We start from the raw sequence: 23,742 nt of genomic DNA, 5'->3' as shown, positions 1-23,742 counted from the left end.
GTGCTCTCGAAGGCACAGGCCTGTAAAGTCACAGCACAGACGAGCCAGGAGGCAGTGTGGATGCTCCCTTGCTGCGAATTCCGCGTAGAGCTAAGAGCGCGCCGGCGTACAGTGAGCTCGCATACAAGGCGAGGTCGAGGCGGCGGTAAGTAATTGTTGTTTAGACTCACACTTTTTGCGGACATCGAGACGATTCGCTGTCTGTACTGTGTAGAGTAACTGCTGATGTGAAACGTCTTGATATTTGAATTGTATATACGAGTAATACTAGCGGAATACCCGGTACCCGGACTAATGTGCACTTTTACCCTACCCTGCACTACTTCCCTACCCTACTCGGTCCATGGTCTGGCGAGTTAACTTGTCCTTGACACGAGAAATCCTTTGTAAGAAAACACCCAATATCAGTATCATCATCATCATTCTCAACCCATATTCGGCTCACTGCTGAGCTCAAGTCTCCTCTTAATGAGAGTGGCTAGGCCAATAGTTAACCACGCTGGCCTAATGCTGATTGGCAGACTTCACACACGCAGAGAATTAAAAAAAAATTGTGGTATGCAGGTTTCCTCACGATGTTTTTCTTTCACCGTTTGATATTTAATTTCATAAAATGAACACATCTGAAAAGTTGGAGGTGCATGCCCTGGACCGGATTTGAAGCCACACCTTCCGGAATCGGAGGCAGAGGCCATATCCACTGGGTTATCACGGCTCTCATCAGTATAATTTTACCCAATTTATATATTTTTTCATGTTACCCACTTATATAAATGTAAGTCGTTACGTCTCTACTGTTCAATACACACCCAGATGACGGTACATCGACTAAGTCTGTGAGGAGAATGTAATCACATTAAAGTGTTTGTATCTCAAGGAGATTTAGCCGTCTGGGCGGTAAATCCTTCGCCTGACGTATTGCTAGATTTGTCTCGGGGATGGTTTATTGCATTTAAACACAGACAAACAGAACATATATTGAATTTATTTTGCAATAGCAAAAAATATATTAAAACTAGCTAACCCAGCAAACGTTGTTCTGTCATAATTTACTCAAGAAAAAAATACTAAAATCGCGTTTAAATGGGTTTGCAAGGAGGAGGAGTCAAAAATACTTTTTACGTGCAAAAATCAATTAAAATCGGTCTGACCGTTTTGCACCCAAACAAACACTGCAACACGAGATATTTTTGCAGTTTGCCCCAAAAATGTATCATACGCAACTCACCTAAATATCTAAAACTAGTTTGATATGATTTGAACATATCGTAGGGTGATTCGAAATGCTATGCTATGTAGTAGACATTCATTCAATTTTTTTTTTTTTTATTCTTTACAAGTTAGCCCTTGACTACAATCTCACCTGATGGTAAGTGATGATGCAGTCTAAGATGGAAGCGGGCTAACTTGTTAGGAGGAGGATGAAAATCCACACCCCTTTCGGTTTCTACACGGCATCGTACCGGAACGCTAAATCGCTTGGCGGTACGTCTTTGCCGGTAGGGTAGTAACTAGCCACGGCCGAAGCCTCTTACCAGCCAGACCTGGACAAATTAAGAAAATCTCAATCTGCCCAGCCGGGGATCGAACCCAGGACCTCCGTCTTGTATATCCACCGCGCATACCATTGCGCTACGGAGGCCGTCAAAATGATAATGATGATGATGATTTGTTGCTAATGTATCTTCATCATACATAACCAGGAACCTTTTCCTTAAAATGATCTGTCTGTAGAAAGTGCATCTGTAAGTTTTCCGTAAAAGAGAAATTACTATCTAGCACTCGAACAGGCAGACAAAGAGACTGATTTTAAAACCAATCATTTTTGTTTCACCAGGTTTTATCGACCGGCGCGATTTTTGTGGTAGAGACACTCGATTTATATTCGCTACATTATAGTAGTTTACATAAATTATTTCTAGTAGTAAACAATCAATAAATAAATAAAAAATAAATTGTAGTGCCTCTATGTGGTAGGTGGTCTGTGCGCTTGTGGCCGAAGACCATACATAGGTAATGGCAGCGATTAGTCGCCGAAGCGCCAGTTTTTGCGCGCCATCTTCCGATACCGCTTCGCCTTACGTACCTGTACGTATAGCCACTCGGATACCATGCCATTATAATTATCCTATTATAGAGACTCACTCAATTTGTAGCGTTGCAACTGTTGATATAGAAACTACCAACGATATTCTAATGGACGTTTTAAGTAACTGGATTATGTCTTAATAAAAGACAGGGTAACTCATACAAAATCGAATATCAAAATATACAAAATCGAATCCTACTATAATATTATTAACGCGAAATATTTGTATGGATGTTTGGATGTATGTTTGTTTGGATGTTTGTTACTATTTAACGCCGCTACTACTGAAGCGACTTGGCTGAAATTTGGAATAGAAATAGATTTTACTCTGGATTAACACATAGGCTTTTTATCCCGGAAAAATCCACAGCTCCCGAGGGATTTGTGAAAAACTAAATTCCACGTTGTCGAATTCGCGGGCGTGGTATCAGAATAAAAGTAATTAAAATTCAAATATATATAACGAAGCAAGTCTTCTTTATTTGCAGCAAAACATATAGCTGGAGCATTCCATTCTAAAGATGTCACACTGAAAATGGCTTTTTATGTAAATCGTTCGTGTTTTTTTCTTTATTTTGTAGTTTAAATGTTCATTTTTGTTCAAATAAACAAAACCTATATTATTATGTATATGAATAACAATCAATTGCAAAAGAACTACGTACCTGTCTTTGGTTTTGATATATCATTGTTCCACTAAGCATTTTGCAGGCAATAATATAATTTGTCCGACTGTACTGTACTTTTTACATGCGTTTTTCTAAAAAAAAAAAAAATTGATCGACTGTGAAGTAATTTTCTGACTTAGGCGAAAGGAATTATGATGGAATGTCAACTGAAAGGTATTTGACTAAAAAAGGAAGGAAGGAAAAGGACCAAAGTATAAATCTTTCCTTGTCTGATTACGGTAAAGTTAATTGACTCGTTAGTTAGTCGAAAGCTTATTTAAATGCAAGTCCTGCGTTCGATGCTCGAGTCTTCATCTTCTGCTATTTTGTCATATATTGGACATACCCAATGAAAATGAGATGTGATTATATGTATGTATGTACAAATGTATATCTCTATATGTCTCTGACATCGTAGCTTCTATATTCAATACGAATGAACCGATTATGATTAATTTCTTCATTAAGCTGACTTAACTATTATAGCTAACTAGCGGACGCCCGCGACTTCGTCCGCGTGGAATTAAGTTTTTCATAATCCCGTGGGAACTTTGAATATTTTCACGATCAAAAGTAGTCTATGTGTTAATCCAGGTTATAATCTATATCTGTTTCAAATTTGAGTTAATTCGGTTTAGTAGTATATTCTGTAATATTTATAACACGAATTCTGTACATTTTGTACATCCTGTACATTGAAGATATTTTGAAAATTTTTGTTGGGCATCATTATATAATCGATACTGAAGTTAAAATATTTTTTTTCGATTTTTTGTCTGTCTGTCTGACCGTGTTTTTTTGTTATTCGGGCATCACGCTGAAACTACTGAATGAATTTAAATGAAACTTGGCACGGTTTAGGACCATAATACGGAAAAGGTTAGAATACTTTTTATTGCGAAAGTAAAATGAGAAGGGGGTGAAATAAAGGTTGAAAGTTTGTAAGGAAAGTCTTTCATTTTTAGAGTTACAGTTTTAAAAATTTGTTCATAAATCATAAAAAAATACCAAATAATAATTCAACTTTTTTTTTAATTCATCCCCTAAAGTGGTGAAATATGGCTTTACAGTTTACATTGATTTCCACGCGGACGAAGTTGCGGGCGTCCGCTATATCTCATAAACAAGGGATTTGAAGCTTTGACTTTTTTTGAAGCCCGTCACCCTTTTATTATGTGGGCTTGCAAGCTAAAGTTGCAAACATCAGGCAAGTATAGTGAATAAACTGTAAACATTTTTAGATGATATGTCTATGGTCATTCTGCTAATTTGACTAACGAAAACAATAGTATTTGGCTTTTTTTGGCTGGTGGGAGGCTTCGGCCGTGGCTAGTTACCACCCTACCGGCAAAGACGTACGTACCGCCAAGCGATTTAGCGTTCCAGTACGATGCCGTGTAGAAACCGAAAGGGGTGTGGTTTTTTATCCTCCTCCTAACAAGTTAGCCCGCTTCCATCTTAGACTGCATCATCACTTACCATCAGGTGAGATTGTAGTCAAGGGCTAACAATAAAAAAAATAGTATGGTCATCTTAATATTGTTTGATAGACGAATACTAAACAAATGATACAGTACCGTGAATAAATAAAGCTTTGAAGGCTATTTGCATACAATCAAAGCCATCAAACAGTCTAGAAGGAAGGGATTCGTATTAACACAAGTATTATTAGTGCCTGCATCCAGCAGTTTCCAGAAAACTCATTAACATGTGCTTGTATTCTGTTCAACACCTCGAGAGCTCTTTACAGCTATTGTCTTTTTACTTTAATGGTGTAGAAGTGTTTGATGATGAGGATACTATCCTAATAATTATGTATTTTTTTTAATTTTAAATTCAAGGCAAAGATCGGTAGCCGTAAAGGCTAGCTAGTCGTATTGATTCACTACAAACAAGCTATCTAAAAAAAGTGTTTGTAAAGTACTTGAACCTACGACCCCTTGAGTTGACTCTGACCTCTTTACCGTTAAGCTATTGAGACTTCATAACATTCTTCTGTTCTTTTTATTTCTGCGTCTACTTTCTATATCGTTCTTTATATTTTATTTTATGTTTGTATGAGAAAAGAAAGTCCGCTCAACAAATATGAAAAAGTTATAGAAAAATTAACGAATCGACGACTATATTTTAAATTCTTTTTATATAATTCTTAATAAACAAATTATAAATAATAAGATTTATTTTAAAATTTATTTTTTTGTGATTTGCGCGTATTTTGTGTGATTTGCGCTGCAGGCCACTTAACCCTTAGATATGTAACGAATAAACAAATATCATTAATGAGATTAAATACTTATTCCGGGCCGGGGGGCGTGTAGCGATGAATGAAAACCCACGACTGATGCACCGCACATCCCCGCACACACGATTTCACACCCACGCAGCCTTTTTCCACGTCGCCCGCATATCAGAGGAGAGTCATCAACGAACTTCCAGGCTAAAAGTAAGTACACATAGAATGTGCAATAGAACTGTAAACCTTTTAATATTCGAACTAAGTTAAAAGCTCCGGTACCATACATTGTCTGTGTACCCGCATACCATCTATTATAATTAAACTATAAAAGCTATTTAAAGTTAATCCGATAAAACAGTTAATGTTGTCTTATTCAGATAAAATTTAATTAAGTTAATAATGTACGCTTTATTACATAATAATTATTATTAATATTTATACAGGATGCTCGGGAGTATTTCCCATATCTCTAGGGTTATTCTACTTCTTTAAGGGAAATTAATTAAAAATGTCTAAGGAACATGTGTTCTAAAACAAATATTTTCGGAGTAATAATATATTTCTTTTGTAAATAGATCTTAAATTGTGTCCCTTATATCGCATCCTCATATTATGACCAAGCCAAACTTATTCATTGATAAATATCATGAAGTAGCTTACTAGTGAAGTGCGGAGTGTTAGTTGCATTATCTCGTCGATATCGACAGTCTTACCACTACTATTACGTATTTTAAAATGCAAGGATAGATAAAGGTGTGTGCTACATGAATAGTAATTATTTGAATTACTTTGTATGGAAACATAAAAAAGCTCTCTTTTTTGCTATTTTTTTTAGCAAAAAGAAGAGCTTTTTTATGTTTCTATACAAAATTTGCATGGAACTTTTGCAGTTCGGCTCCTAAATCCTCCTAATACTTCCGAGCACTCTGTATATATTTATTTATTAAATAATGATGATGGTATTCTATTCTTTAACCATTAGTGATTCGTTTTTCGTGCTAAAATAAAAATTTTCCTAGTTTCATAAACTACATAATAAGTATTTTTTTGAGAACAGGATTAAAAACGTACCCCCGTATTCCATTCACGTAAAACGCCCCGGGCAGTGTTATATCAAAAACAGAACGAGCATTTACATTTTGTATTAATAAATGTTTCGTACAATAAATATAATTAATTGGAAAATTGAACAACGTTCGACGAAATGGGTTTACAATAGCCTTCATAAAGGCCGTGTTTTGTACAGTCACTAACAATGCTGTTTAATATAATTATTAAATTTAATTGCTCTCTTACAAATAACTAATGTAACGGAGAATTAAAGCGATTAATGCGATTGTAGTCAATATTTTTCAGGGATTAGCTGGAAACAGATAGACATTTAAATAAATTTAAATTGATTTAGTGAAAAAAGTGGCGCATGTAATTTCATTATGCATTTAATGTTAATGTCTGTTAATTTAAAACTATTAACATACATATTTTATTTACATGTATGACAAAATTAAGTTCTGTTAAACAAAAGATTTCTTGTAATATTTCTGTCTGTCTTATTAAGCTAATTTCTGTGTTTTCATTAATTAAATGAAAATTAATAACCGAAAAAAAAGGAAAAACAAAAAAAAAAATATTTGAAATAAAATCAGTCAATGTTATCAAACAAGTCATTTATTTGCTAGAATGTAGTACACGTTTTGATCTTAAAATTATTTTTTTTTATAATTAAAATATTAATTCCAATAATTTATCCTAATAACATATTTTGATATTTTTAAAGTGAAAATTAACAATAAAAATGGTCATTATTTCATGAAATTGATAAATTCATTTATTTTATAAAAGCTCTGTTCGGCAGCCATTTATTTTATTCTATCTTAAAAGTTTGGACTGGCATTGCTTGCAATGCTGCTGGGTAGCTTATTAGAGATGTAGCAAGCTTATGTTAGTAACGAACTCCAAAATTAAGTTAATTATAACAAATGAATCTTTAAACCAATAACGCTTATGTACCCGACTGTCCGTTCGGAAAATATAATTTATACGCGTATAGCCACCCTTATCTGGACAGCGGTAATTAGTCACTTCCGGCTACACCACCCTCCACCCCCGGCGTGCCCTGGGGGAGAGAGCTCGGGTACTGGGTTAGGTACTATTGTTTACCTGTTAGATTAAAATACTTATCATAAGGATAATTTCCATAGTAGGACTAGCTGAGTCCATAAACGCTTTTCTGCCATATTTATACAAAACTTTACTAAAATTGCGATAAATAATGACAGCTGGTTAGGAGGACGAATTTACTTTACTAACTTTAGACAAATAATTAAATCTTATTTAATAAAAATTTAATTTTCCAGCTGCGCCATGTAGGGTAGTGCACAATGTAACCAGCGATAAGCTTGTACTCACTTATTTCACCTATCATCTAACATCACATATTTATTTTATCAAATACCCTCGCAAATTCTAAATTCTCAAAAGTACTTTAAGATCTACCTATACAAAGTATCCCAAAAAAAAGTTTTATTACACTGCAGGACATAGGCCTCTTGCATGGACCTCCAAGCACAACGGCCTCGAGTCGCTAGCATCCAGCGGCTCCCTTAATATCCTCGGTCCACCTTTCGCTTTCGGAATCCGGTCGCGCTTTCCGTTGCGGGGTCCCCATTCCAGCACATTGGGACCCCAACGCCCATCGGCTCTTCGAACCATGTGGCCTGCCCATTGCCACTTCAGCTTCGCGACTTCGTCTTTACATGTAAGGTGATTAGGGTTTTATTTCCACTGAAATTTTCCCTGATTTTCAATTGTTACCATTTGATTTACACCAAAATGCAGCTCATATCTTTCGCGGATGAAAGTACATTTCAGTCTGAACAATCAGGGCTATGATATGTACATGTAATAACGTATTGTACGTCTGTGAATACGTCCCCCTGCGCGGCCGATGGTAGGCTTTTCGCGGAGAGCTACAATGTCGCGTATTGTCTGTCGCGCGCATTTGCGTAATGACTGCCATTACACCCGTTGTTCTGTACATACGTGCGTGCGCGACGTAAGCGTGCGACGCGACTGTCGTCGAACGACGCGACAACGTCGCATGCAATTGCAATCAACTTTTATATCTCAGAGGAACACCAGAAAAATAATCGCCTAAAACAAACAACATTTTGCAGGATGTGCTATTGGAACTTGTAGTTTTTACAATTTTCTACACTGTGACAGTCTACTTGAGGCATATGTGTTAAACTCTATGGTATCTGTAACACCACTAAACAACCCTTCAGAATGGATCACAGCAATACTGTTTTAATTCCTTGCTTTAAATCTCTTCGTAACCTACAACTTACTCTTGCCCAACGCTACATTGATTTTTAGGTAGATACTAGTGCTCAAGCTGCTGTCGGTTAGTGACTGTGGTCTTTGGAAGTCTATCCAAGAGGCCTATGTCCAGCAGTGGACGTCCATCGGCTGATAATGACGATGACTAGCGCTCGCTAGAGTCACAGTTTTTATTAAACACCAAATGGCCACTTGCATATCTCACTCTTCACATTTATGTCCCATGTCTGCGCTGTCCCTAATATATACAGGTGCACGTCCGTTGACATTCGCATTGTGAGCGAAGCAGACTTTACCGAGTTACAGCAAGGCTCGTGCGACAAACAGGGCAAAGATTTCATTAACAATGCGCCTCCGTAATAAGGGAGCCTTCATACCTGACTCTACCTGAGACTTATCTAAAGCGTTTGATTGTGTGTAACATGAAATATACACCGGGAAATTTTATACAGATTATCAGACTGTTTTATGGACCATACATGATTAGGCCTACATCCATATAGGAGCAGGAACTTAGAACTTAGACTCAACGGCGGTCTTAGGGTTATAATGTTTGAATCTGTAACGAATATCAATATTATGTTCATATTTCTCAATGTTATCATTAACAACTCGAGTAAATTGCCTTCTGCTATTCATACTTTCACCATAGGCCACATCTACACTCAAAGACAAAATTAAAGAAGATTGTGGTCAAGCGCCATCCCAAAAACAGCGAACCTAGGAACTTACGATTCTAAACCTAGGACCTAGAGAATGAAATGGAATTAAGGAAAACTATTTATTTAAGTGTCGATAAATAAAGAGCTGTCTACCGGATCTTCTGTAAAAATAAAGGTCTTTCAAGGATCTTTATTAGGACCATTTTTGTTTCTAATAGTCAGTAAGTCGCGTAACGCATAATTTCACGTCACGTGTGGACGCGGCCTAACAGAAATGTGTCTTTAGTATTAACGTTGTTTTGTCTTGGTTCTGCGCGGGCCCGCTTTGTGCTAGAGACAAAAGGTTATTTTGTTTAAGTACCAATTTCTCTTGCACAGGGAAGTCGAATTGTTGTAAATTTTAATTTTGTCTTACATTCAACCTTCTGTATTGTATAGAAACAGGCGTTGTTTTGCGGAAGTTCGTAATGAAAAGTATACATAAATGATTCCAACTCAATTGAATATAACAGAATCTTATGGATACTCCAGCTTCAGAGTGAAACGCACTCGGAAAGAATTCTAGATATAATTTCAAACGTTTTAATTAAATACTAAAATTCGTTTGTTTGGGGTTTGGTCCGCCAAACCACATTGGAGCAGTGTGGTGGGTGTCCAAATCTAAGGGAGGTCGGACCCTGTGGGCTACACAAACAGGCTGATAATGATGATTATGCGTCTCACCGATGACCTTTGCGTTCTGCCAATCACAAGACTGCGTTTGAAAAGCTTTGTGATTAGCAGAACTTTCTATGAGGTTGTAGGTTACATTCTTGTCTCGAGCTACTGGCAACGCATGATGCAAATGCGTTAATGTATATATTAACATGAAGGTTATTTATTATATTTTCGATAACTTTAACCGGCTTCAAATACAGATTATGTCTTTTATTTGCATGTCATTTTCCCAATAAACTATTGATTAAGTTTGTATATTACGTAAAACGCAGTTAAAAGCAGTAGGAACAATCAATCAATTCATGGGGTAGCCTTTACTATAGGAGTTACTTAATTTAAAGAGCTACTATAAGTTTTTTTATTGAGCATTAATGCAAGTTTTCTATTAGAGCCGTGATAGCCCAGTGGATATGACCTCTGCCTCCGATTGCGAACGCTGTGGATTCGAATCCGGTCTGGGGCATGCACCTCCAACTTTTCAGTTGTGTGTTTTTCAAGAAATTAAATATCACGTGATTCACGTGTCTCAAACGGTGAAGAAAAAACATAGTGAGGAAATATGCATAACAGAGAATTTTCTTAATTTTGGAGTGATAAGTCTGCCAATCCGCATTGGGCTAGCGTGGTGGCTATTAACCTAACCCCTCTCATTCTAAGAGATGACTCCAGCTCAGCAGTGACCCGAATATAGAATATGGGTTGATGCAATTACCCAACTTATTAAAATTAATTGCAAGACAAAAAAATAACAATTTAGATTTATCTTAACGTAGAATGAGAAGAATCATAAAAAAAGTATAATTATAGGAAAAATAAAGCTAGTCTTTATGAAAGCCCCTCAGTGCCGGCTCCAGTAAAGGCCAAACTGTGTAAACCGAATTACACGCGGCTCTGCGCATTCACGCGAAAGGGCCAGCACGGGCCCTTACATGCGGGCCCTTACAAACGAGGGCTTAAGGTAATCATATTTTATTATAAAAATGAGAAAAAGGTCTTTTTTATTCTATTACGTTTTTCTTATGTTCGCCTGTTGGTTGTACAGAACCTCTGAATGTTAGATCCCACAATACATATTATTCGTACAGTCAAATAAAAATAATTACCTACTTAACTTTTACAGTAAATGCTCATTAAGGGGGGGGGGGGGGGGATACGTTCTCTAAATGTGTCGCGAATACAGAAACCGTGAATAATGGAGTGGTATTTTATGTGGGATTATAAGGGAGACGTTCTTGGGTGTAACAAATATATAAAGAAAAAACAATTAATTGAAGTTATTGATTAACTATTATCTTCAGTCTTAGACAGTGGTTTGAAGAATTTGGAATTTTTTTATTGATTGACATTTATTCTTAAACCATCCATTCGCAATTTCGGCAATAGGTATTTGCAGGTTAAAGTTTAAACTTGCAGATTTTACGTCAGTTTCGTCAGTCAGATCCGCGACTTTTTCATGGTTGTGCCACATATTCTTATATTTTTATATTGTTCTATTGTTTGAGTGGACAGTCAAGCCTTAATATAATTTAGAATTTAATAATGCGATAAGTGGCACTACTTAAAAATAAAGATACTCTTTCTTTCTTTCTTTCTTGTACTTTATAACTGTTCGGAGTAGATAAGTTATACTTATTTCAAGTTTCAATATTCGCTTAATTGTCGTAAACTTCAGAAAAATTTGGTAAATATAGCTTTTTTTGTATGCAAAGTCTCAGTATGTATCTAGTAGAAAATATTAAAATGAATTGAGATAAAAATAAAAAAACCTTTCAGTAAAAGCAAATGAATAAAGTCGACCTCTGTAGCGAAGCTCGTTAGTTAGATCAATTAACACGTTTCCACCTCTAAACATATGGAGAGCTTTAACAACGACCACTAACTCATTAGTTATTCAACAGCGGCCCGTAAACATTCACGGCGTTCCGTATTTAATAGTAAAATAATAAATACGAGATAAAATCCGTGCGCGCGGTGAAAAAACTTTCACTAACAAAAGTCGCCTAGCGTATCTCGTACCGTACAGCGAGCTTCCAAAGCAGCCAAAGCTCCCCGCGGTCAGTCTACCGGCGCCTTCCGAGCGGGGAGGTCGTGCCGCCGAGAGTTCGACACGCGCGAGTGAGTGACGAGTGAGTGAAATGCCCGCCCGCGCCGTGGCCTTCCTCGCCACCGCGGCCCTCGCCCTCGCGGCCGCTCCTCCCGACCCGTGCTACGAGGAGGGCCGCCCGAGGCGCTGCATCCCGGACTTCGTCAACGCGGCCTTCGGGAACCCGGTCCTCGCGTCCTCCGTCTGCGGCAGACGAGGCCCCGAGCGGCTCTGCGACCCCCCGGGGGACCAGAACCCGGAGAACGCGTGCAGAGTGTGCGACGCCGCGCGCTCCGACCGCCGCCATCCGCCGACCCATCTCACCGACCTGAACAACCCGCACGACGTCACCTGCTGGAGATCCGCCGCCCTGGCCCCCGCCTCGTACGACTCCCCACCTGACAACGTCTCCCTCACCTTGTCTCTAGGGAAAAAGTACGAGTTGACGTACGTCAGCTTGCAGTTCTGTCCCAAGGCGGCGCGGCCCGATTCCGTGGCTATATACAAGAGCGCCGACTATGGTGTCACTTGGCAACCTTTTCAGTTCTATTCGAGTCAATGCAGACGGGTGTACGGGCGGCCGAATAAAGCGACGGTGACCGCGGCGAACGAGCAAGAAGCGAGATGCTCGGACTCCCACCGCCTGGCTGGAGAGAACTCGAACGGAGCGAGGCTCGCATTCAGCACCTTAGAAGGTCGTCCGAGCGCTGCGAACTTTGACATATCCCCTGTTTTGCAAGATTGGGTGACTGCCACGGACGTCCGCGTGGTGTTCAACCGGCTCCACATGGTGAATGAAGGCGATGAAGTGGACAGTAAGAAGCAAGCGGCGGCCGGGACGCAACACTACGCTGTGTCAGACTTCGCTGTGGGCGGACGCTGCAAGTGCAACGGTCACGCGTCGCGCTGCGTGCCAGCTAAGGGCGAGGAGAGTCAGGTGCAGTTGGCATGCGAGTGCAAGCACAACACGGCGGGCAGAGACTGCGAGAGGTGCAAGCCCTTCCACTTCGACCGGCCCTGGGGACGAGCCACGGCGCGCGACGCCAACGAATGCAAAGGTATGTGCTAAGCTTTTTTACTTTCGGACAAGACAACATCTTTACATAATCACAGTTGAACTTGAACTATTAATAATTTAAAATAAGTCTAGCGACGGTTTCACTGAACTTTGACAAAGGATTCCGGAGCCGAAGAAACAATTCCTTGAAAAACCGGTACAACATTAACGGTTCATTTAACGCTGCAAACGCTTCTGGGTATGGTGAATTACACGCTGAATAAATTACAGAATAGATAGCATTTTATTTAACCACTAATTTTCATCACAATTTCCGCATTTTACGATTTTATTATAAAGTCCCGTCCGTACCTTATTAAATATACTGCGAGATATAAAAACCTGTGTCGCCTCCTGTTTTGGTATAATTTCTTAAGCCACTTTTACTGATTTACTGGAATCTTGTGAAAATTGCATCAATTAATTTCTCATACGAAGGAGACTCGAGTGGTTAGCGCCATAATCGAACTGAGAAAAAGTTTCGTATGGAATATCAATTATCTTGTAAAAAGTTGCATTTTTAGTAGGGTTGCCAGTGTTGCCCGGCAATAACTTACTAATACGAGTATCTAGATATGAGATAAATGACACAGTTCAGAGAATTCAAAGAAAATTTTCAAAAGCATAATCAGGGACTCATGCATACATGCTTGAAAACCAGTCTCTTAACTGACAGCTATCAAGAGTTTCAAAAGCCTTGCATATTTTTAGCAATCATTTCCGGCCAAATTATAGCCTTCACAAAAGAAAAATCCTAAACAATCGTGATAGAAAAACGAATATATCTATGGCTGCTTTTTTAAAGATAGAAAGACCTGCAAAATAAAGTGCCTTCACGCAGTCTGTAAGCTTAGAACTTTTAAACTACACAATGGATATTAATATTAATAATAGATAGTGATTTAAGAAGCGGACGATTACGCGAGTGGGCGCTAGTGAAAAAAAAAATAGCAATCATAGGTAGGCGATTTTTTTTGATAAAGAATATAATAAGGAACTTAAGCTAACTTATCCTAATAACTATACAAATCACGCCCACGTGGAATGATGGCAAGAGTACTGGCTGCATTTCCGCGCTGGACAGCCAGGCTAATCCTTTGCGCAAAAAATAGGTTTAGCCTGTTACTATAATTAACATGATTGTTTAGTAATATTGTATGCTGATAAGGCGGAGATTGGGTTTTTCTATTTGCCGCCTCCGCCTTCTTCGGCAGCGGGTAAAAAGTGTGTAAATGTTAATCAAGGTTACAGATCCTAACTAATATTATAATTGCAAATGCGGGTTTGTTTGTTTGTAACGCTACCACACTAAGTTTTCTTCTTTCGGCATATTGTGGCTTTGTCTCTTCAACCACTTTTGTCGATTCAGTTGTGTTCTTCACTTTTTGGTACCACTCGGACAATTTCCCAATTAGTTGTATGTTTTCTTTGACACAATATATTCATCTTTTTAGATTTTTCTTTTAACCTTTGTCTTCGTTGGTAGTTACATGTCTTCACTTGTGGCCTTTAGTATTCAACGTCCTCATCCTAGCCACTGAAGACTTTACAATATCTCACTATTGTTTCGCCTTCCACCAGATTTTCTAATTCAAAGTTCATTTTGTGGCGATGAGTTTTATCTGTATTTTTTAACTGTCCAAAAACAGTATCCGTATTTCACGAAGTACACATCAAACCAATTTAATTTTTTTTAATGTTTAAAAAACAAAAATTGATTGATCATCAAACCGGCGGTAGAGCCTATAAAAAAAAAAATTTTAATAAAAAAAATTCAACCGACTTCCAAGTCATAAAATAACTTTAACTAAAAAGCAAAAAATAACATCCTACCTATGTGCTACCTTCTGATCAGTTTGAAGGCGGTGCCAGTGATGTTTTAATTAAACACGTTTTAACTACAAAATTTATGTGGTTCTTTCAGAAACAGCTTTAATTAAAACACGACACTGGCTTGGCACCGCCGTCAAACTGATCAGAAGGTAGCACATAGGTAGGATGTTATTTTTTGCTTTTTAGTTAAAGTTATTTTATGACTTGGAAGTCGGTTGGATTTTTTTTTATTAAAATTTTTATTTTTTTATTTTTAGTGTTAGCACACCTACTGCGTGTGTACAGTCACAACCTATCTAAGTGGAAAGTTCTTATCAATACAAAATTATCAAGTCCAAACACAAGTTAGCTACTGTGAGCCGTCGAGGAGTTCTCTTCACTGTGCTTCGTCTTCATCACCAGACCCTTAATACAGTCATAATCCATCTAGGTGGAAAGTTCTCATCAATACAAATTTATCACGTCCAAACACGAGGTAGCTACTGTGAACCGTCGAGGAGTTCTCTTCACTGTCCCTCGTCTTCATCACCAGACCCTTAATACAGTCACAACCCATATATACTCGAAATTTACTTAGATGACTTTTTTACACAACAATAATGGCCGACTATGAATCAAAGACAATCAGTAGGGTTGAGAAGTTAACGGCGGGCATCGGAACGATATCAAGTAGGTATCGTTATAACTGAAATACCTAAACTAAAACATCCGTTACTATACAACGTTATCTTAAAAGGGAACGTATAGTAACGTTTGTCGGTTGTGTGCATTTTAAGAAATTAAATATCATGTGTCACAAACGGTGAACGGTGCACGGTTTATGCCTATGGGTACGCGTGGTTAAGAAATGGGGTAATCTTTTTTTATTATTATTATAAATATACTTAAACAATACACATCACTATCTAGCCCCAAAGTAAGCATACAGAGTAGCTTGTGTTATGGGTGCTAAGATAGTTGATATTATAGTATTAATATACAATTATATACTACATATAAATACTTATATACACTCATGTTCATCACACAAATATTTTCCAGTTGTGGGAATCGAACCCACAGCCGTGGATGCAAAAAGCAGGGTCACTACCCACTGCGCCACGCGGCCGTCTCTTTCTTTAATCTTTTGGGGACGTACTAACGTCCAAGATTTGCTTATACTTCAAAAAAGTGTGCACGTATCCACGTACATACTGGGTGTAAGGGACATGATACCGAAAACTGCGTGAAGAGGTTAAATTTAGTTTACACAACGATATTTTAAATAACAATTACGTGGGAAATGAGAAAATTCAGATTTTGAAAATTTTGAGCACGCAATGTACAGCGAACAATGCGATAACAACGCTCCGCAATCTACTGTGTACGTACGAGTAGGTACGTATGCATCGACAGCAAATCGGCTGGCTACACTTACCTATCTAATACCAATTTTTTATACTTTACAAGTTTTTAACTAGGTACAGGTAATTAACTTACTTCAGGTTGTTTCTCGTTTACGAGACGTTCTGTCGTCATAGTAGGTACAATATTCATGAGTACTGAATTGATTTGATCTAAGCATTTCAAGACTTCTCAGTCAACACACACAAACACACACAATACAAACGACACAATTGTATGAGTATTCGTTACAGAAAATCACTACTAACATAACATAGAACATACACAAAGGTTTTTGAATTTTGGTTTGTTTGTCAACAGACCGCCGAACACGAACTAAAGAAAAAATAGCGTAGCGTCTAGCGAAAGGACCTAAAGTTTCAATATTTTGAAAATACCTATTAACCACGCCGCGCGGCTTAGGTTAGAGAGAGATAGCAATTATTTTCCTCGGCACCGGCGGCGGTCGGCAATACAACGTCGCGCAGTTTGTTTGTGACTTTGTATAGATAGATACCTATTAGTCGTGACCTGCCTATTTGACCTCTTGGAAAACAGCTGATCGCGCGCATTTTGCAAATTAAATTTACATTGCTAGTTTTTGTTAAAATCTTGATTTGACGATTTTTATTAAAAATCGTATTGAGATAATGTTATCCATACCAGTGTTTGAATAATGCTACTATTCGTAAGATATCTTTTACGCTATAGAATAACGTGAGCATATGTATTGTATAACATTTTTATTAAAAAACTATTTTTTAAAATAAAATGATTATAAAATATTTCATTTTCTCATCTTTAAACTAACAACATATCAATTATTAAAGAATCATTCATTATCATTTATCGATAAGTTAACGCTTGATGTTATTTACCCATCCTTGCTTTTCATAGACAATCTAGCGTTACGAAATGTCAAATTGCCGTAATCGTAGTTAAGCTGTGCAAATTAATCTCGTTGTGATTTTGTTTTTCAGAAAATAAATGTGAATAAATCGTAAATTCGGTGTAGTTTTTGGTGTAATTCGTACTGTACGCGTATAATAAAGGATTTAGACACTTTGTTCTTTAGAAATTACGTATAACGTAAGTGAAATATGTGATTTTAGTGACAAGACGGGTTTGTTTTGGTGATTAGACTTCTAAGAAAATTTTTGGTATAGATGGAAAGTACTCATCAATACAAATTAATCAAGCCCAAACAAATGCTGTAAATCGTTGACGAGTTCCATCGTCTGTGTTTCGGCTCCATCATCAGACCAACTCCAAACCTTCATAAAATTGTAGTGGTTTAAAATATCTTATGGAAACACTAACAAAAGCACTAGCCTTCTCTACAACTTTCGAAAGTTCCCCTCAATTTCTCCAGGATGCCATCATCAGATCCTGACATGAAAAAAATGGGTCCACTCTGGAAGTAAACCGTTCAAAACAAAAAAAGAATTTTCAAAATCGGTCCATAATTGACGAAATTATCGCTGGACATACATAAAAAAAAAAAAAACATACATACAGCCGAACGTAGAACCTCCTCCTTTTTGGAAGTCGGTTAATCAAAGACATTATTTCAAAAGTGCTTATAAACTAAACGTACTTGAAATAAACAAATTTTGAAATTGACAGTAATTTAATTTTTAAAAGTCGTTTTTTGCGTAATTGAGTTGCTTACATACAAACTTCCAAACATATTCACGTTCATAATAATGATTATGATATGTAATTATATATCCTTTTGAATTTTAAGGTATAATAAGGATAAGACAGAGCCCACGTCTAACGGGGGGCTATAAAAGAGCCCGTTATCTCCCCGTGTTGAACTTATTATAAATCTGTTGGTCCTTATCGCGACCCGGTATTTGTCCACATTTGGAGACAAATACAAAGAGCTGTATCTTTTATCGGTATTAAAATATTTGTTATCTTTTCTGGTTGTAGAGTTACGTCGTTTACATAACATTCATTGCGGTTATATTAAGGTTCCCTTTGATTTTTAAAGTATTTGATAGGCGATAAAAAATTATTTTTTTACAAGGAAAAACTAAATTTTTGGTAACATATTCAATAAAATCTTGGTCAGTAACTATGGGCCTCATAAGAAGGCTCAGAGTCACACAGCGGGCGATGGAACGAGCTATGTTAGGAGTATCGCTGCGTGATCGACTCAGAAATAAGGAGATCCGCAGAAGAACCAACGTCACCGACATAGCTCAACGAGTTGCGAAGCTGAAGTGGCAATGGGCGGGGCACATAGTTTGAATAGCCGATGGACGTTGGGGTCCCAAAGTGTCCTCACCAGGTGGACTGACATCATCAGGCGAGTCGCAGGGATTCGCTGGATGCAGGTGGCTTTGTAATTTTCAAAGCATAATGTTTGGATGTCCCTACAAAAGATCTATGTCCTGCAGTGGACGTCCATGAACTGATATGATGATGATGATGATTCAATAAAATGTAAGTAATGAAAGCTTGATAGTAGTGTTTCAGAAAATGGCTGGCATACAGACACACATACAACTGGTCAAGCACAGAAAGTAAGATTTTGGTGTTGAATAAAAATTAGAAGATAATTGAGTGAAAGTGGAAACAACAATTTTCAAAGCATAATTTGTAAGACCTACAAACTTATGTGACTTCGGATTACAAGATTTTGGAGTAGAGTAATCCAGTAGGAAATAGTATTACCTATAATCCTATATAGATTTTAGATGGATGACCATATTAATTGTTTGCCGGTAAAGTGGTAATCACTAACTAGCCACGACCGAACTCTACCAGATCTGACTTAATCCAATTTAATAACAATACAACTGTTATAATACCAAAGATTTCCTGGTCAAAGTCAAACGTATCTTTTAAAACTAAACACAATTTCCTTCAAGTTACCTATTTTCTTCTTTAATGGAAAAAAATAGATGATTAATGAACAATAAATATTAATTAAAAATACCTGACTTTTAAAACCAATTACAATATCGTCAGAAAGGAGTGTAGTAAAATAAACATCAAATTAGTATAAAGGCGTATAAACCAAACTTTATCCTAAATTAATTAAAATTTATCGTTCGCGCGCTTGTAAATTTGATATAAAATCTAACGGTGGAGCAATTAGTAAATTAAATTTGCAAAACGGATAAGCATACACAAGTTTAACACATCCGATCGGAATTTGGTTCTATCTATTGGTATTGAAATGGAAAAAGCTCATGCAATTATTGTAGGAATTTAGGTTTTTGAAGACCTAGTTGGTATGGTTGGTAGTGCTATGGTTCTCCATTGAAAGGGCCTGGGTTTGATTCCAGATCGGTTAATTTAGTAATAGTAACCTAAGGCAGAAATAGCTCAGTGAGTTCCGAAGCTGAAGTGGAAATGGGCGTGGCTCAACTAGAATGGCGATCCCGTATGTGAAAATGCCGACACCAAGCGGTTTACATGGTGGTGGTGTTTGGAGGCCTATGTATATGTCCAGCTAATGATGATGATGATGATGGTGATGATGATGATGGTGATGGTGATGATGATGATGATGATGATGATGATGATGATGATGATGATGATGATGATGATGATGATGATGATGACGACGACGATAATGATGATGATGATGATGATGAAGATGATGATGACGATGATGATGATAATGATGATGATGATGATGATAATTATGATGAAAGTAAATGGTTTGGATATTTTAAAAGGGGTGTAAAAAGTAGCACGGAATTTGTATGAAACTTTGTATATAGTATGCGTATAAATAAATAATTAGGCGTTCTAGTTTACTTTTGAATAATCACGTATTGTGATTACCCATAAAGTTTCGTTGCTGTACTTTTAGAAAAGTTGTCACTGTTCTTCGCAAGAGCTCTAATACATTAATAGTTAATATACATTTAAATTTATATAATTTTGGCAGGATTGTTATTTGTTTTAAATTAATACCTCATTAAATGTTATTTTGTTATTTGCGTTTAATTATAAAACCCATTTAGCTATTAAAAGGTGCTAATTGTTACCTCTACCACAGACCATTATCTAATTATTATTTTGGCAATAACAAATCATAAACTCACGGGAAAATTGAAATCAAATTGATCCTTTTGAGTTATTAATGAAACTTGTTCACTGTTAGCACTTAATAGATGTTTTTATTGAACGTTTTTACAACAGCTCGGCTGTTAAATAAAAGTTTTTATTATATTGTAACAGGTTTTTTATTTTAAACTCTTGGCGTTTATAGTATCATGTGAATGAAATGTTTATTGTTGGTAGCTTTTCGTGTTTAACCTAGTATTTATCGAGAACTTGTGTTTAAGTGGAATACATTCCTCAAAAAAATAATAAGCTTAGATTTTACATACAGATTCCGACAGTCAGTGATGTTTTGATGTTATTGTCTGTGATATTTTTATAACAAATAATGATTATCAGGTTGGTTTATCCCATTATCATCATACGTAGTTACAAACTTGATTTCAAGATTCAGTTTTGTTATAAAACAAACAGCATCCATATCTATTGTTCAATCAGTTTGGAAACAGAAATTATACTTTATTTAAAGCTAGTGGGCAATTGTGACTTCGTCCACGTGAAAATCAGTTTTTTTTACAAATTCTGCGAGAACCATGAATTTTTCGGAATAAGAAGTAAGTACTCGTAGTAGTAAAACACCGTTGAAATCGGTTCCATAGATTAAGCCCGGACAAACATACAGACGGAAATACAAAAGTTGTAAATAACTTGCGAAAACACTGTTATTTTGAACTCACAGACGGACACTTCAATTTTCTTTATAAGAATTAATGATACTTCTAGATATAGAGTCAGCATTTTCATAGAACAGAGACAGTTCTTAAGTGGACTGCTAACCTTATGTAATTAGCTTCAACTGTCATGTGACAAAAAATCCTGTTGCATTGTCAACAAACAATAAACCGAAACAACAATGGCGATTAACCAAATTACAGTCACATTCAAACAGACCAAAGTATCTATCATTAAGGTATGCCCACCGAAATATACACACAAAAAGTTAATATGAAAACAGAGAAAAATGCAGGTTTCGTGTCATTATATCCGTCGGTAATAGTTTAACGACTACCCCCTTATTACTGTCATTATGACATCCGGTCGGTATTCAGAGCCGTGGGCTTGAGAGCTGTAAAGTTTGCCTGCATAGAGTTGTGATTCATAGAAACGCAATAAGCGCTCGCGTTATGCGTAGTGCAGCTGGATTTCTGTATTTTAAGTTAATGGCTAACGCCGAAAAATAAACATAAATAAATAGTTCTCTTTGATCTAGGACTTCTTTGTATATTTCCTAATTATTTTTTCTTTATAAAAAACCACTTTTGTGTTCTTATTGTTGTCATTATGATAATAAGTTTTCAAAGCCTTGGGCTTCAAAAAAAAAACATACATACAGCCGAACGTAGAACCTCCTCCTTTTTGGAAGTCGGTTAAATAAGGTTTGTCTAAATAGAGTTATGATACGCAATTACTGCTAGTAAAAACAGCTAATGACTATAGTTTACTTTCAAAAGCTAACATATACAAAAAAGGCACTACTATATTTTTTGTTTTTTTATTAAGGAATCTTTGCAAAATCTCTTAAATATATGGCCAATATTCCCGTTCCCCTCCAATTAACCGGAAAATACTGTTGTGTGGGTACGACAATAGTTCAGCGGACGAAAAACTACCTCTCGGTGATGAACCCGGTCCCTTTACCGCTGAGATATTGAAAATTCTAAAACAATTGACTAGTATAATGTTACATCACTGCATGTCTCAAGAGTACTGGAGACATACAAGGCTAGAAGTGCACAATTTAAAAACTTGCTTGATTATGTATTACCCTGTGCGCGATCACGTTTCTAAGCATAGCAGTTCTATGTAAATCCATTACAGCCTGTTCGTTTATTAGCTGTACCAGACCCGTACAGCCTTAAATAACGATATATTACTTGGGATTTGCTGATCAGAAAAAAATTAATTGTATTTATTTAGGAGCAAATTTAATAATGTTCGAAAAATTTATTATGATCCTAAATAAATACATTTTTAATTAACTAGGTCTAAAATAATGTGACATTTGCGTATTAAATACGCATTATGTAATTTTTTCTTTTAGGTCAAAATTTTTCTTTTAAGATTAGGTACTTTTTAAGATTGTAAAGTTATAGGTACAGAAATTAATACCAAAAACTTAGGTTTGCAATCCCTTGAAACTGTAAAAAGGAAACTTGTTAATCAAGGCAGTCCAAAAAATCTAGTAGATTTTTACAATTTGATAAAATTTCGACGTTTATTATTACTTAAGCTCGTTTATGGATGTTTTTTTTTATTCTTTACAAGTTAGCCCTTGAATACAATCTCACCTGATGGTAAGTGATGATGCAGGCTAAGATGGAAGCGGGCTAACTTGTTGGGAGGAGGATGAAAATCCACACCCCTTTCGGTTTCTACTCGACATCGTACCGGAACGCTAGCATAGCATCACCGACCTACATACGATAGACCACCACATCATCTAACTATGTGCGCTGCCCATTGTCACTTCTGATTATCATAGAACAACAATTTAATGTTGGTGCGGACGTCGATATTTGCATTCTTACAACAATAGCTAATTTTGACGTTGAAAGTTCCTAAAAAATCCCAACATAGCATCACCGACCTACATACGCTAGACCACCGACTGCTCACGGTCGAAGCTGCTCGCCCACGGGTGACCAAAAACCGACCATCCCTGCCCACACTAATTACGACGATCCTAACCAGATGCTCCTAAACATGCAACCGGTTGATGCAGCGGTCAAATTGATTTTAACCTTATTCGGTATTGCAAAGAGGTGGTCTTTTGTTAGATTTGTTTTCTTAAATGATATACTTCAATGGGTGAATTAAAATATGTATATATTGAGTTTTTGGTGTTAGAAAATTGTTTTCTAAACTATCATTGTAAATAAGATATATGGAATACCTGCGTATATCTACTTGGATAACATTGGCTAAACTGTAAGAGACACAAAACAAAACCTACTTGAACAAACGGAAAAGTTGCACCAGACATAATGCGTTGAATTTTTTAGATTAAATAAGAGGAGCATCTTGTTCTATACTACGTGTTATGAGAAATAATACCGAATGAAGTCGGGAAACCATGCTAGTATGACTAATATTATAATGATGTAAGGTTAGGATTTTTGTTTATTTATTACAATTTTATTCAAAAACCATTCTACCGATTTAAAAAATTCATAAAAAGCTACATTTTCACCGAGTAATAGGCTATATTTCTGACTATATTTCAGACTGGAACAGAAACTACACGGGTGAAACTGTTAGGCATCTAACTAGTTAGATAGGCTAGTTGTAATTATAAAGATGGGCACTTCCATTCTTTGATAAATGACTGTGGAATTCTTTACATAGGTACAATAATTAAACTTATAAAGATATAGCATAAACGCCTGTAAAGGCCAGACATTCAGGAATTAGCTGAAAGTTTGTCAGCCCACGTTTTTACCCTTAAGTACGCCTACCCTTAACTAAACACTGTTAAATAGTAAGTAGGCACTGAAACGTTGCCAAGAAGCAGTGTGTTTGGCGACTTATACCATAATTTCTCATACTATACCGAAGAAAATATAAAAATACTAGCTGACGCCGC

The 23,742-nt window shown here is 36.8% G+C and overlaps 1 protein-coding gene across 2 annotated transcripts in view; it reads left to right on the top strand.

Moving 5' to 3' along the window:
* Nucleotides 1–11,760: 11,760 nt before the first annotated feature.
* Nucleotides 11,761–23,742, top strand: part of LOC112054147 (netrin-B-like) — a 208,847-nt gene continuing 196,865 nt past the window's right edge. For both annotated transcript variants that reach the window (XM_052885922.1, XM_052885923.1), the window contains exon 1: nucleotides 11,761–12,855. In XM_052885922.1, coding sequence (XP_052741882.1) covers nucleotides 11,850–12,855 — 1,006 coding nt within the window. In that variant the 5' untranslated portion in view covers nucleotides 11,761–11,849. The remainder of the gene's footprint in view (nucleotides 12,856–23,742) is intronic.

This window comes from Bicyclus anynana, chromosome 15 (genome assembly GCF_947172395.1).
Source record: "Bicyclus anynana chromosome 15, ilBicAnyn1.1, whole genome shotgun sequence".
Lineage (NCBI taxonomy): Eukaryota > Metazoa > Arthropoda > Insecta > Lepidoptera > Nymphalidae > Bicyclus > Bicyclus anynana.
This window is presented reverse-complemented; position numbering and strand designations above follow the sequence as displayed.